The sequence below is a fragment of the Mustela nivalis genome, assembly GCF_964662115.1.
Source record: "Mustela nivalis genome assembly, chromosome: 3".
Taxonomy (NCBI): Eukaryota; Metazoa; Chordata; class Mammalia; order Carnivora; family Mustelidae; genus Mustela; species Mustela nivalis.
This window is the reverse complement of record NC_139022.1, coordinates 103,183,811-103,196,084: the sequence shown is the minus strand read 5'-3', so window position 1 is coordinate 103,196,084 and position 12,274 is coordinate 103,183,811. Positions and strand designations below refer to the sequence as shown.

The window sequence follows — 12,274 nt, the reverse complement described above, 5'->3', positions numbered from 1 at the left end:
AAAAACCAACAACAGGAGCTTGAATTTTACTTTTGGGGGGACAAATAGGTTATGGGAAAGAAATGGTATAAACAGGTAGTGCTTTTCTTCACCAAGAATAGGTTGTAGTAACAGGTTAGGACTCTGAGTGTCGCTGTTCACCAACCAGGGGAAACAGATAACCAGGAATTTAATCCAAACCAAAAGATCTTTGCATCACAAAGCATTAGCCCTGCGGCTTAAGGAAAGCTAAAGACTGGACCCCCGAACTCCAACGTTCAACTGTGAAAGCACAAAATCTTGGACCTTGAAGATCCTGGGGCTTCTCCGGTCTCCACTGAGGAAACGCCCAAGCGGAAGCTGCTCTGAGGAGGGGCGGTAATGGCGGCTCCTCCTTATCGCCCCAAATGCAGCCGGCTGGTCCGGATCTGCGTTCTTCTGGGGGCCCTGTGGAAAATCCAGGCCGAACAGATCCGCTACTCAGTGCCTGAAGAGTTGGAGGAAGGCTCTTACGTGGGCAGTATCGCCAAGGACCTGGGACTGGAGCCTCTGGAACTGTCAGAGCACGGAGTCCGCATCATCTCCAGAGGTAAGACACAGCTCTTTGCTCTGAACCCGCGAACCGGCAGCTTGGTCACCGCAGGTAAGATAGACCGGGAAGAGCTGTGTGATAGATCTCCAAAGTGTGTAGTAAGCCTGGAGATTCTTCTGGAGGACAAAGTAAAGATTTTTGGAGTAGAAGTGGAGATCATCGATGTTAATGATAACGCGCCCAACTTTGGGACAGAGCAAAGGGAAATAAAAGTTGCTGAAAATGAAAGTCCTGGGACAAGATTTCCTCTTCCTGAAGCTTTTGATCCAGATATTGGGGTAAACTCCCTGCAGGGTTACCAGCTCAGCTCCAATGTTCACTTCTCCCTAGACGTGCAAAGTGGAGCGGACGGCATTAAGTACCCTGAGCTGGTGCTGGAGCTTGCTCTAGACAGAGAAGAGGAGGCGGTTCACCACCTCCTTCTCACCGCCTTTGACGGGGGTAACCTGGCTCACTCTGGTACTGTCAAGATTCATGTAACGCTTGTGGATACCAACGACAATGCTCCCGTATTCACTCAGCCAGAATACCACGTGAAGGTTCCAGAGAACGTGCCAGTGGGCTACCGGCTACTCACTGTAAAAGCCACTGATCCAGATGAAGGAGCCAATGGAGAAGTAACCTATTCTTTCCGTAAAGTGAGAGATAAAATGTCCCAACTATTCCAGTTGAATTCTTTGACTGGGGACATAACAGTATTGGGGGATCTAGATTATGAAGACTCTGGATTCTATGATATAGATGTAGAAGCCCATGATGGACCTGGTCTCCGAGCCAGAAGTAAGGTACTGGTGACAGTTTTGGATGTAAATGACAATGCTCCAGAAGTCACTGTTACATCTCTTGCCAACTCTGTCCAAGAAACTTCTCCGCCAGGTACAGTAATTGCACTTTTCAATGTGCACGATAGTGATTCAGGAGAGAATGGCTTTGTCACATGTTCTATTCTGGATAATCTGCCATTCACACTTGAAAAGACCTATGGAAATTATCATCGGCTATTGACATGCAGAACACTGGATAGAGAAGAAGTTTCAGAATATAATATCACGGTAACTGCCACTGATCATGGAATGCCACCACTTTCTACAGAAACTCACATCTCACTGCAGGTGGCAGACATCAATGACAACCCACCTGCTTTCCCTCATGCTTCCTACTCTGCCTACATTCCTGAAAACAACCCCCGAGGAGCCTCCATTTTATCCATGTCTGCCCAAGACCCTGACAGCATTGAGAATGCCAGAGTCACATACTCCTTGGCTGAAGACACACTCCATGGGCTGTCTCTGTCTTCCTTTGTTTCCATCAACTCTGATACTGGTGTCCTGTATGCACTGTGCTCCTTCGACTTTGAGCAGGTTAGAGACCTGCAACTATTGGTGAGAGCGAGCGACAGTGGGAACCCTCCACTCAGCAGCAATGTGTCCTTGCATATTTTCATTGTGGACCAGAATGACAATGCCCCTGAAATCCTGTACCCCTCTCTCCCCACTGACGGTTCCACAGGTGTGGAGCTGGCGCCCCGATCCGCAGAGCCCGGCTACCTGGTCACCAAGGTGGTGGCAGTGGACAGAGACTCTGGCCAGAACGCCTGGCTGTCCTACCGCCTGCTCAAGGCCAGCGAGCCAGGGCTTTTCGCGGTGGGGCTGCACACGGGCGAGGTGCGCACAGCGCGGGCCCTGCTGGACAGAGACGCGCTCAAGCAGAGCCTGGTGGTGGCGGTGCAGGATCACGGGCAGCCCCCTCTGTCGGCCACCGTCACGCTCACCGTGGCCGTGGCCGACAGCATCCCCGACGTCCTGGCGGACCTGGGCAGCATCGGGACCCCCGCCGACCCAGACGATGCGGACCTCACGCTCTATCTGGTGGTGGCGGTGGCGGCCGTCTCCTGCGTCTTCCTCGCCTTCGTCATCGTGCTGCTGGCGCTCAGGCTGAGGCGCTGGCACGCATCGCGTGTGCTCCAGGCTTCAGGAGACGGGCTGGTGGGCGTGCCGGCCTCGCACTTCGTGGGCGTGGACGGGGTGCGGGCTTTCCTGCAGACCTATTCGCACGAGGTGTCCCTCACCGCGGACTCGCGCAAGAGTCACCTGATCTTCCCCCAGCCCAACTATGCGGACACGCTCATCAGCCAGGAGAGCTGTGGGAAAAGCGAGCCTCTTCTGGTAACTCAGGATTTACTTGAAACAAAAGGAGATCCTAGTCTTCAACAGGTGAGTCAATCTTGCCACACAAAACACAGGCAGAGAGCTGTATAAACGTCTCCAGTTGTATAAGGTAATAGACATATTAGGTAATATGTGAAGTAAAGACACTTCTTTTTTAGTATTCTATTACTTTAAAGGGGAGGGGCATGGGGCACCTGGGTGTCTCAGTTGGTTAAGTCTGCCTTTGGCTCAGGTCATGATCCCAGGGTCTGGGAGGGAGCCCCGCCTCAGGCTCTCACTCCACTGGGAGACTGCTGCTTCCTCTGCCTGTGCATGCTCTCTTTCATCTATAAAAATGAATAAATCAAAATAAAAGGAAGGGGCAGATGATCCCTCAAGAATAATCAATAGTAATTACTACTTAAAGTTCATTACTTAATATTTGTAGTCTTCATTTAGTTACAGTTTCAGGAACAGTATCTTAATTGTATACCTCATCCTCTCTTCTTTAAGTGCCATTTTTCATTTAGGCATTAGTGAAAGGATAGAATGGAAATGTGAAATGCAGGGCATTTGCTCAGTAGGTAGACCCGTGGGACTTGATCTTTGGGTCATGAGTTTGAGCCCCCATGTTGGATGGTGAGATTGCTTTTATTTTTTATTTTTTTGAGTAGGTGCCAAACCCAGCGTGAAGCTCAAGGCAGGGCTAGAACTCACAATCCTGAGGACAAGACCAGAGCCAAAGTCAAGAGTCAGATGCTTAACCAACTGAGCCACCCAGGCACCCTAGAGAATGACCTTCAAAAAAGAAAAAAAGAAGAGGGGCGCTTGGGCGGCTCAGTGGGTTAAGCCTCTGCCTTTGGCTCAGGTCATGTTCTCAGGGTCCTGGGATAACCCCCCCCCCCCACTGGGCTCTCTGCTTAGCGGGGAACCTGCTTCCACCCCACCCTTCCTACTTGTGATCTCTCTGTCAAATAAATGAATAAAATCTTTTTAAAAAAAAGAACAGAAATGAAAGGCAATTGTTTAAAAGCAAAGTGAAGTATTCTATGAAGCTGTTATTGATTCTAGACTATTTTAAAATTTACTCTTTTTTACACTTGGGTTTAAGTTTTCTTTTTTTCCTTGAAAGGGTATTTTCCATTACAATTAAACAGTGGCAGGGGCGCCTGGGTGGCTCAGTGGGTTAAGCCTCTGCCTTTGGCTGGGGTTGTGGTCTCCAGGCCCTGGGATTGAGCCCCACATCAGGCTCTCTGCTCAGCTCTCTTCCTCATCTCTCTCTTCCTGCCTCTCTGCCTACTTGTGATCTCTCTCTGTCAAATAAATAAGTAAAATCTTAAAAAGATATATAATTAAACAGTGGCAACTTATAAATACTGGAGAAAATATTAACATTTAAATATAATTTTAATGGGGATAGCTGCTCAATTGGATTGACGTATTTCAAGTATTTTGTTGTTGCAGTTTCTGAGATGCATCAGCAGTCACTATGTATGATTCCTTTGTGCATTTCTGTGATTATCAAAAATATTGCCCATTTTATTTCATTGTTCTTCAAGTAGACTGAAGGAGTAATTTTAATAATTTCTAAATTTTCTATTATGGCATCACTATGAGATCCTTCTCAATTTCTAAGGAAAACATAACTTTCAAAACTTTCCTTTTTCATCACGAGAGTCACTTATAAAGTTTAGGTAACTTGGATTCTGAATTGATATGATTTATCCTACTTATTAAGGGGGCTTCATCCCTGTTCCTAAAAATTACTCTCAGTTAGCCCTGAGATAGCTCTGGGATGCTCTGATATCGGGGAAATATTTTGTGTGGGAGGGATATGCAACACTTTTCTTCCTTGTGCCTTCCTTAAGTTCTGTGAATTAACTAAGAATTCATGAATGTCTAGGGCCACACAAATTAGTGCTCTTTAGATAGCAGGTAATTATGGCAGTAGATTGTGTTAGATAGCAGGGAATTGTAGCAGTAGATTGTGGACAATGCCTTAATTCATTCAGAAGGAGCATTTTAGTTTCTAATTGCTTTTGTCTTTGTGGGAAACTGTGTTGTGATACATAGAAAAACAGATCATCATGTGATGCAGTTAGCTGGCATGGGGAAAGGAGAGAGGAAATAATATTGAGAAAGATTCTGGGGAGATTATTTAAAATACTGAAGCTTTAAAATAAAATTTGGAAATATCGATTGACCTGAAACTGTGTCAAGCATATTTGGATGCTGGCATTACAAATACATTCCAGAATCAGAGTGAAACGTATTTTAAATGTCTAAGAGAGCAGTAGATATTTTTTACCCTAATTTCACATTGAAAATGTATTTTTGTTTGAGTGGGCACTGGGTTTCTTTTAGAAAATAGTATTTCTGGTTAAGTAACTTATTGTACAACAATATAATGGAAGAAATAAATGGAAAAGCTCTTTATCTACTGATACGAAAGAATTTCAAGATATAATGAGTGAAAAAGCAAGATGCAAAACATATTATATTGTATATTTACATATCGAAGGGAGGATAACATTTGTATAAATCTGCACTGTACAAAACATTTCCGGAATGGTACACACAAATAAACGTAACACTTATTTCTCCTGGGAGAAAAGTATTGTTGAAAGCAGAGAGGAGGACAGTATGTTGTAAGTACCTTTTCAGTTTTGAGCTATGTGAATATATACCATTTTAAAAACAAATAGTCTCTGTAAATTCAGAAAAGAAATATATTTGCAAAACGTTTACAAGCAATTGGTACGGTTCCACGGAAAACCTCTGGGTGTCGCTGTAGGTCAAAAAAGTGAGAGAAGAAGCTCTTGGGAGCCTCTTAGAGGGTAACTTCCTGCTCTAACCAGCCACTTAGAGGAGACCAGTAAAGATTCAGATACAGAAAACAAAAGCAGGAAGAGAGACCCTATTTGGGCTTTGCCATCCAAGGAGGACTTATTTCTCCTCCCGACCAAAAGCAGAGCCACCGTGGAGAGAGACAGGATGAGGCAGAGCACAGAGAGGAGCGGCCCAGCGCTGTGGCGGCAGGTATTGTTGGCTTTCCTGCTGTCTTTGTTCCGCGGGGCTCTCCCGAATCAAATCCGGTATTCAGTTCCGGAAGAGCTGGCCCAAAACTCAGTGGTAGGAAACCTCGCCAAGGATCTGGGGCTCAGTGTCCAGGACTTGCCAGCCCGGAAGCTGCGGGTTAGCGCGGAGAAAGAATATTTCACTGTAAACCCTAAGAGTGGGGACTTACTTGTGAGTAACAGAATAGACCGAGAGCAGATATGCGGAAAGAAGCCTCTGTGTATTCTGGATTTCGATACTGTCGCTGAGAACCCACTAAATATTTTCCATATAGCAGTAATAGTGCAGGATATAAATGACAACACCCCACTATTCAAACAGAATAAGATTGAATTAAAAATTGTAGAATCCACCAAGCCAGGTAAAACGTTTCCACTGGATCCGGCCCTGGATTCAGATGTTGGTCCAAATTCACTGCAAAGATACCATCTTAATGACAATGAGCATTTTGATCTCACAGAGAAACAGACTGCAGATGGACGTAAATATCCTGAGTTGGTTCTGAAACATTCTTTAGACAGAGAAGGACAGAATTTCCATCAATTGGTTCTAACAGCTGTGGACGGTGGGGACCCACCCCAAAGCGGCACTGCTCAGATCCAAATCCAAGTGACTGATGCTAATGATAACCCCCCAGTGTTCATCCAGGACATATACAAGGTCAGCTTGCAGGAAGGTGTACCCCAAGGCTTTTCCGTGCTTCAGGTAACAGCTACTGACCAGGACGAGGGTGTCAATGCAGAGATCACCTACTCCTTTCATAATGTGGACGAACTAGTGGAACGGTTCTTTAACTTAGATAAAATAACAGGCGAAATCACGACAAAGGATGATTTTGATTTTGAAATTGCTAATAGTTACACTTTCAGTGTAGAAGCAAAAGATCCTGGAGATCTAGTGGCACACTGCAGTATCCAAGTTGAAATTGTTGATGAGAATGATTGTGCACCTGAAGTGATTATCACTTCAGTGTTTACTCCCCTGCCAGAAGATTCACCACCAGGAACAGTGATTGCCTTAATAAAAACAAGGGATAGAGACTCTGGAGAAAATGGAGAAGTTTACTGCCAAATCTTGGGAAAGGCCGACTTTATGCTGAAATCTTACTCGAAGAACTATTACAAGCTAGTGACACATGGGCCTCTGGACCGGGAGGAGATTCCAGAATACAACATCATTGTATTGGCCACCGACAGGGGAAAGCCGCCCCTCTCCTCCAGGACTAACATCACCCTGCACATCGCAGATGTCAACGACAACGCGCCAGTTTTCCAACAGCCTTCGTACATCGTTCATGTGGCAGAGAACAATCCTCCTGGCGCCTCGATTGCCCACGTCAGCGCCTCCGACCCCGACCTGGGACCCAACGGTCGCGTCTCCTACTCCATCATCGCCAGCGACCTGGAGCCACGGGCGCTGGCGTCCTACGTGTCCGTGAGCGCTCAGAGTGGGGTGGTGTTCGCGCAGCGCGCCTTCGACCACGAGCAGCTGCGCGCCTTCGAGCTGACCCTGCAGGCGCGCGACCAGGGCTCGCCCGCGCTCAGCGCCAACGTGAGCCTGCGCGTGTTGGTGGGTGACCGCAACGACAACGCGCCGCGGGTGCTGTACCCGGCGCTGGGGCCCGACGGCTCGGCGCTGTTCGACACGGTGCCGCGCGCCGCGCAGCCCGGCTACCTGGTCACCAAGGTGGTGGCGGTGGACGCCGACTCGGGACACAATGCCTGGCTGTCGTACCACGTGCTGCAGGCCAGCGAGCCGGGACTCTTCAGCCTGGGGCTGCGCACGGGCGAGGTGCGCACGGCGCGTGCTTTGGGCGACCGGGACGCGGCCCGCCAGCGCCTGCTGGTCGCTGTGCGGGATGGGGGACAGCCGCCGCTCTCGGCCACGGCCACGCTGCTCCTGGTTTTCGCCGACAGCTTGCAGGAGGTGCTGCCGGATGTCAGCGACCGCCCTGAGCCCTCTGACCCCCAGGCGGAGTTGCAGTTTTACCTGGTGGTGGCTTTGGCCTTGATCTCGGTGTTGTTCCTCCTCGCGGTGATTCTGGCAGTTGCCCTGAGCCTGCGCCGCTCCTCCAGCCCTGCCTCTTTGGGCTGCTTTCAGCCTGGTCTGTGTGTCAAGTCAGGACCTGTGGTTCCTCCCACCTACAGTGAAGGGACTTTGCCTTATTCCTACAATCTGTGCGTTGCCTCACAATCAGCTAAGACAGAGTTTAATTTTCTTACTGTCACCCCAGAAGTGACTCCTTCTCAGGATCTCCTCTGTGAAGATGTCTCTTGGGTACCAAACACAAATCATGAAGGCGCTGGTGTCCCGTTTGCATCAGATGTTATTTTAAAGGTGAGCTTTAATTTACTTGACTTATTTTCACTTTGGGTCTCAGTGTTTGTTAACAAATCACTGAACTGGGGTTTAAGTCTCAACTTCATATTTTGTCTTGTGGATTCAATAAGCAGTTTTCTGCCTTAATTATCTTAGTTGTATCTAACTAAATCCCTAACATATGTTTTTGTCTGATACAGGAGATTTATCTGTCCATAACTACAGGCCTGTATTACATGAAATACTTATCTTTCTTCCTCATCTTTATATTCCTTTCCTCTGAAATGTCATTACTGTAGGAATTAAGCTATTCCTTTCACCTTCAGGGTCTTTATTACTCCAGTTTTAGTTTTACTTCCTCTTAGAATTATAGCACTTCATAGTGAAGAGATCTGTGTTGCTAGTTTGGGAAAACTGGGAACCAAAAAAAGAAAAAAAATTTACTCAGTGTCATGGCTTGCCATCGTCAGCGCATGGGTAGAAATGAATTGTAGACCAGCATTCTAAGTGTCTTTTCAAGCTAAGTGTCTTGATATCTCAGATCTATTTTTAAAGGAAGGGCAACTTTTGAGGTCTGCAGTGTCTGTTTTATGAGTGTATTTATTAAATGGGAGAAATCTTTCTCATTCATAGTAACAGATTGCTTTTATGAAAAATTGTACATTGAAAAAATTTTGCAAACTGTACTCACATTGTTTACTTAAAACCTTTTTGGAATTTTCTAATTATAGATATAAAATGTCTTCATTTTCTTTCTTTTCCTATGAAGATGTCATTGGGTAAAAATTGCTTTTCTCACTTAATTGACTCTATGTAATGTTCTCTTTTCCCAATCATGAGACATTTTTTCTCCTGCTACCATTTGAAGGTGATAACATTAAATATATTTCTCAATATAGGAAGGCCACTCAGTGCCTTCTCACTAAGTATCTGGACATGTTTCTCTGCATAGGTGATGAACTAAAGCCCTTTCCTTCAGTCACTATACTGATTTCCCTAAGAGTCTGTCACTGTAAAATGCCTAACTCCAATTTAGACATGGTAATCGAAAAATGTAGATAATGTGTAGTTAACCCAGTTCAAACTCTTAGTCTGATAGAGTGTAGCTGCCAAATGCTTGGTGTGAAAATCTGGGAACTTTCTCAAAGTCCTCACAAGTAACAAAATGCCCCTTTATTTTTTCTTTTATGACATCTAATACAATTTTCTTGAATCAGTAGGCATTTTTGCAAAACTGCAATGGGAGCTAGGTTTGTTTTCTTGATATTCTTCTGCATAGTGGACACACTTTAATAAATATATCCTAATAAAAAGATGACATTTTAAAACCTACAAAGTTAACAATTCCAATATCCAGATTTAACAGACTTAATATAGGTAAGAGGTAAGTAAAGGACATGGGCTCAGTGGCACTTAATTAAAACTTTCCTAAGGGAAAAAAAATCTAATAATTATGTTGACCTCAAGGTTTGTTGAATTCTTGCTATTTCAGAATTAAATATAAACAATGTCACTTGATAATGGGTTAAAGATACAGCAAAATTATTAGAAATAAAAAATAATTAAACATTTATGAAATAAAACAGAATTGGTGTAGTAACTGGTTAGGACTCTGGGCGTCGCTGTTCACCAAAGTGGAAAAGCTGGTTGCATTACGACCTGACTCCCTGCTCCTTCCTCACCAAACACAGACCGGAGAAGTTTTAGGAAATAGGCTTGCATTTCTGTCAAGTAACATGTTCCCTTTGGCTTGAACGAAGTAAGGAAACAGCAGGCTGGAATTGGGACTAAGAAAACTGGTCGAAGAGAAAGCAATGGCGGATCCACTGAGAGGTTGGGGCTGCATAGAGCCGCTCCTGCTCTTTCTGCTCCTGGAGACGCTATGGGGAGCCAGAGCTGAGCAGATACGCTACTCCGTGCAGGAGGAGCTGGACAAAGGCTCATTCGTGGGAAACATCGCCAAGGACCTGGGACTGGAGCCCCGGGAGCTGGCGGAGCGCAGAGTCCGCATCGTCTCCAGAGGTAGGACGCAGCTTTTTGCTCTAAACCCGCGAAGCGGCAGCTTGGTTACCGCGGACAGGATAGACCGAGAGGAGCTCTGCGCTCAGCGCACGCCTTGTCTGGTGAGTTTTAATATCTTAGTTGAGAATAACATGAAGATGTACGGAGTAGAAATAGAAATAATAGATATTAATGATAACTTCCCACGTTTCCGGGATGAGGAAATAAAAGTAAAAGTTAATGAAAATGCGGCTCCTGGAACGCGATTAGTGCTTCCCTTCGCTCGAGATGCTGATGTGAGTGCGAACTCCCTCCAGAGTTACCAGCTTAGCCGCAATATGCATTTCTCTCTGGAGGAGAAAAGTGGAGCTGATGGACAAAAATACCCGGAGCTTGTACTGGAACGGCCCTTAGACCGTGAGAAAGTAGCTGTCCACGACCTCCTCCTTACAGCTTTAGATGGCGGAGACCCCATACTCTCTAGTACTATGCACATACATGTGATGGTTCTTGACGCAAATGATAACGCGCCCTTGTTCACTCGATCCGAGTACACAGTGAGTGTACCAGAGAACATACCCGTAGGCACTCAGCTGCTTACGCTAACCGCCACGGATCCAGATGAGGGAATAAATGGGGAATTAACATACTCTTTTCGCAATGAGGAAGACAAAATTTCAGAGACTTTCAAACTTGACTCAAACCTGGGTGAAATCTCAACTCTGCAATCACTGGATCATGAAGAATCCAGGTTCTACCTCATGGAAGTGGTAGCTCAGGATGGGGGGGCTCTTCTGGCGAGCGCTAAGGTGCTGATCACAGTACAGGATGTGAATGACAATGCTCCAGAAGTGATCCTCACCTCTCTTGCTAGTTCCATCTCTGAAGACTGTCTTCCTGGAACCGTAATTGCACTGTTTAGTGTACACGATGCTGATTCTGGAGAGAATGGTGAGATTCTATGTTCTATCCCCAGGAATTTGCCTTTTAAATTGGAAAAGTCAGTTGATAATTACTATCACTTATTGACAACAAAAGCCTTGGACAGAGAAGAGATCTCAGATTATAACATCACAGTCACTGTCATTGACCTTGGAAACCCACCCTTGTCTACAGAAACCCAGATCTCCCTGACTGTGGCAGACATCAATGACAACCCTCCCATCTTCCCTCACACTTCATACTCCACCTATATCCTGGAAAACAATCCCAGAGGCATCTCAATCTTATCTGTGACTGCGCATGACCCTGATAGTGGCAACAATGCCAAGGTCACTTACTCTCTGACTGAGGACACCTTTCAAGGAATGCCTGTATCCTCCTATGTCTCCATTAATTCCAACACAGGCATCCTGTATGCTCTTGGCTCCTTTGACTATGAGCAGATTAAAGACCTGCAGCTGCGGGTAATGGCCAGTGACAGTGGAGACCCTCCACTTAGTAGCAACATGTCACTGAGATTGCTTGTCCTGGATCAGAATGACAATGCCCCCGAAATCTTGTACCCCAGCATTCCCACGGATGGCTCCACAGGGGTGGAGCTGGCGCCCCGATCCGCAGAGCCCGGCTACCTGGTCACCAAGGTGGTGGCAGTGGACAGAGACTCTGGCCAGAACGCCTGGCTGTCCTACCGCCTGCTCAAGGCCAGCGAGCCAGGGCTCTTCGCGGTGGGGCTGCACACCGGCGAGGTGCGCACAGCGCGGGCCCTGCTGGACAGAGACGCGCTCAAGCAGAGCCTGGTGGTGGCGGTGCAGGATCACGGGCAGCCCCCTCTGTCGGCCACCGTCACGCTCACCGTGGCCGTGGCCGACAGCATCCCCGACGTCCTGGCGGACCTGGGCAGCATCGGGACCCCCGCCGACCCAGACGATGCGGACCTCACGCTCTATCTGGTGGTGGCGGTGGCGGCCGTCTCCTGCGTCTTCCTCGCCTTCGTCATCGTGCTGCTGGCGCTCAGGCTGAGGCGCTGGCACGCATCGCGTGTGCTCCAGGCTTCAGGAGACGGGCTGGTAGGCGTGCCGGCCTCGCACTTCGTGGGCGTGGACGGGGTGCGGGCTTTCCTGCAGACCTATTCGCACGAGGTGTCCCTCACCGCGGACTCGCGCAAGAGTCACGTGATCTTCCCCCAGCCCAACTATGCGGACACGCTCATCAGCCA

At 47.1% G+C, this 12,274-nt stretch overlaps 2 protein-coding genes across 2 annotated transcripts in view; both read left to right on the top strand.

Moving 5' to 3' along the window:
- Nucleotides 1-12,274, top strand: part of LOC309860937 (uncharacterized protein) — a 174,382-nt gene that overhangs the window by 15,106 nt on the left and 147,002 nt on the right. Inside the window, 2 exon segments of the mRNA XM_082723362.1 lie at nt 271-345; nt 349-2,784. Coding sequence (XP_082579488.1) covers nt 271-345; nt 349-2,784 — 2,511 coding nt within the window.
- Nucleotides 5,483-12,274, top strand: part of LOC309862039 (protocadherin gamma-B2-like) — a 64,535-nt gene continuing 57,743 nt past the window's right edge. Inside the window, exon 1 of the mRNA XM_082725335.1 lies at nt 5,483-8,133. Within this exon, the coding sequence (XP_082581461.1) occupies nt 5,713-8,133 (2,421 nt within the window). The 5' untranslated portion in view covers nt 5,483-5,712. The remainder of the gene's footprint in view (nt 8,134-12,274) is intronic.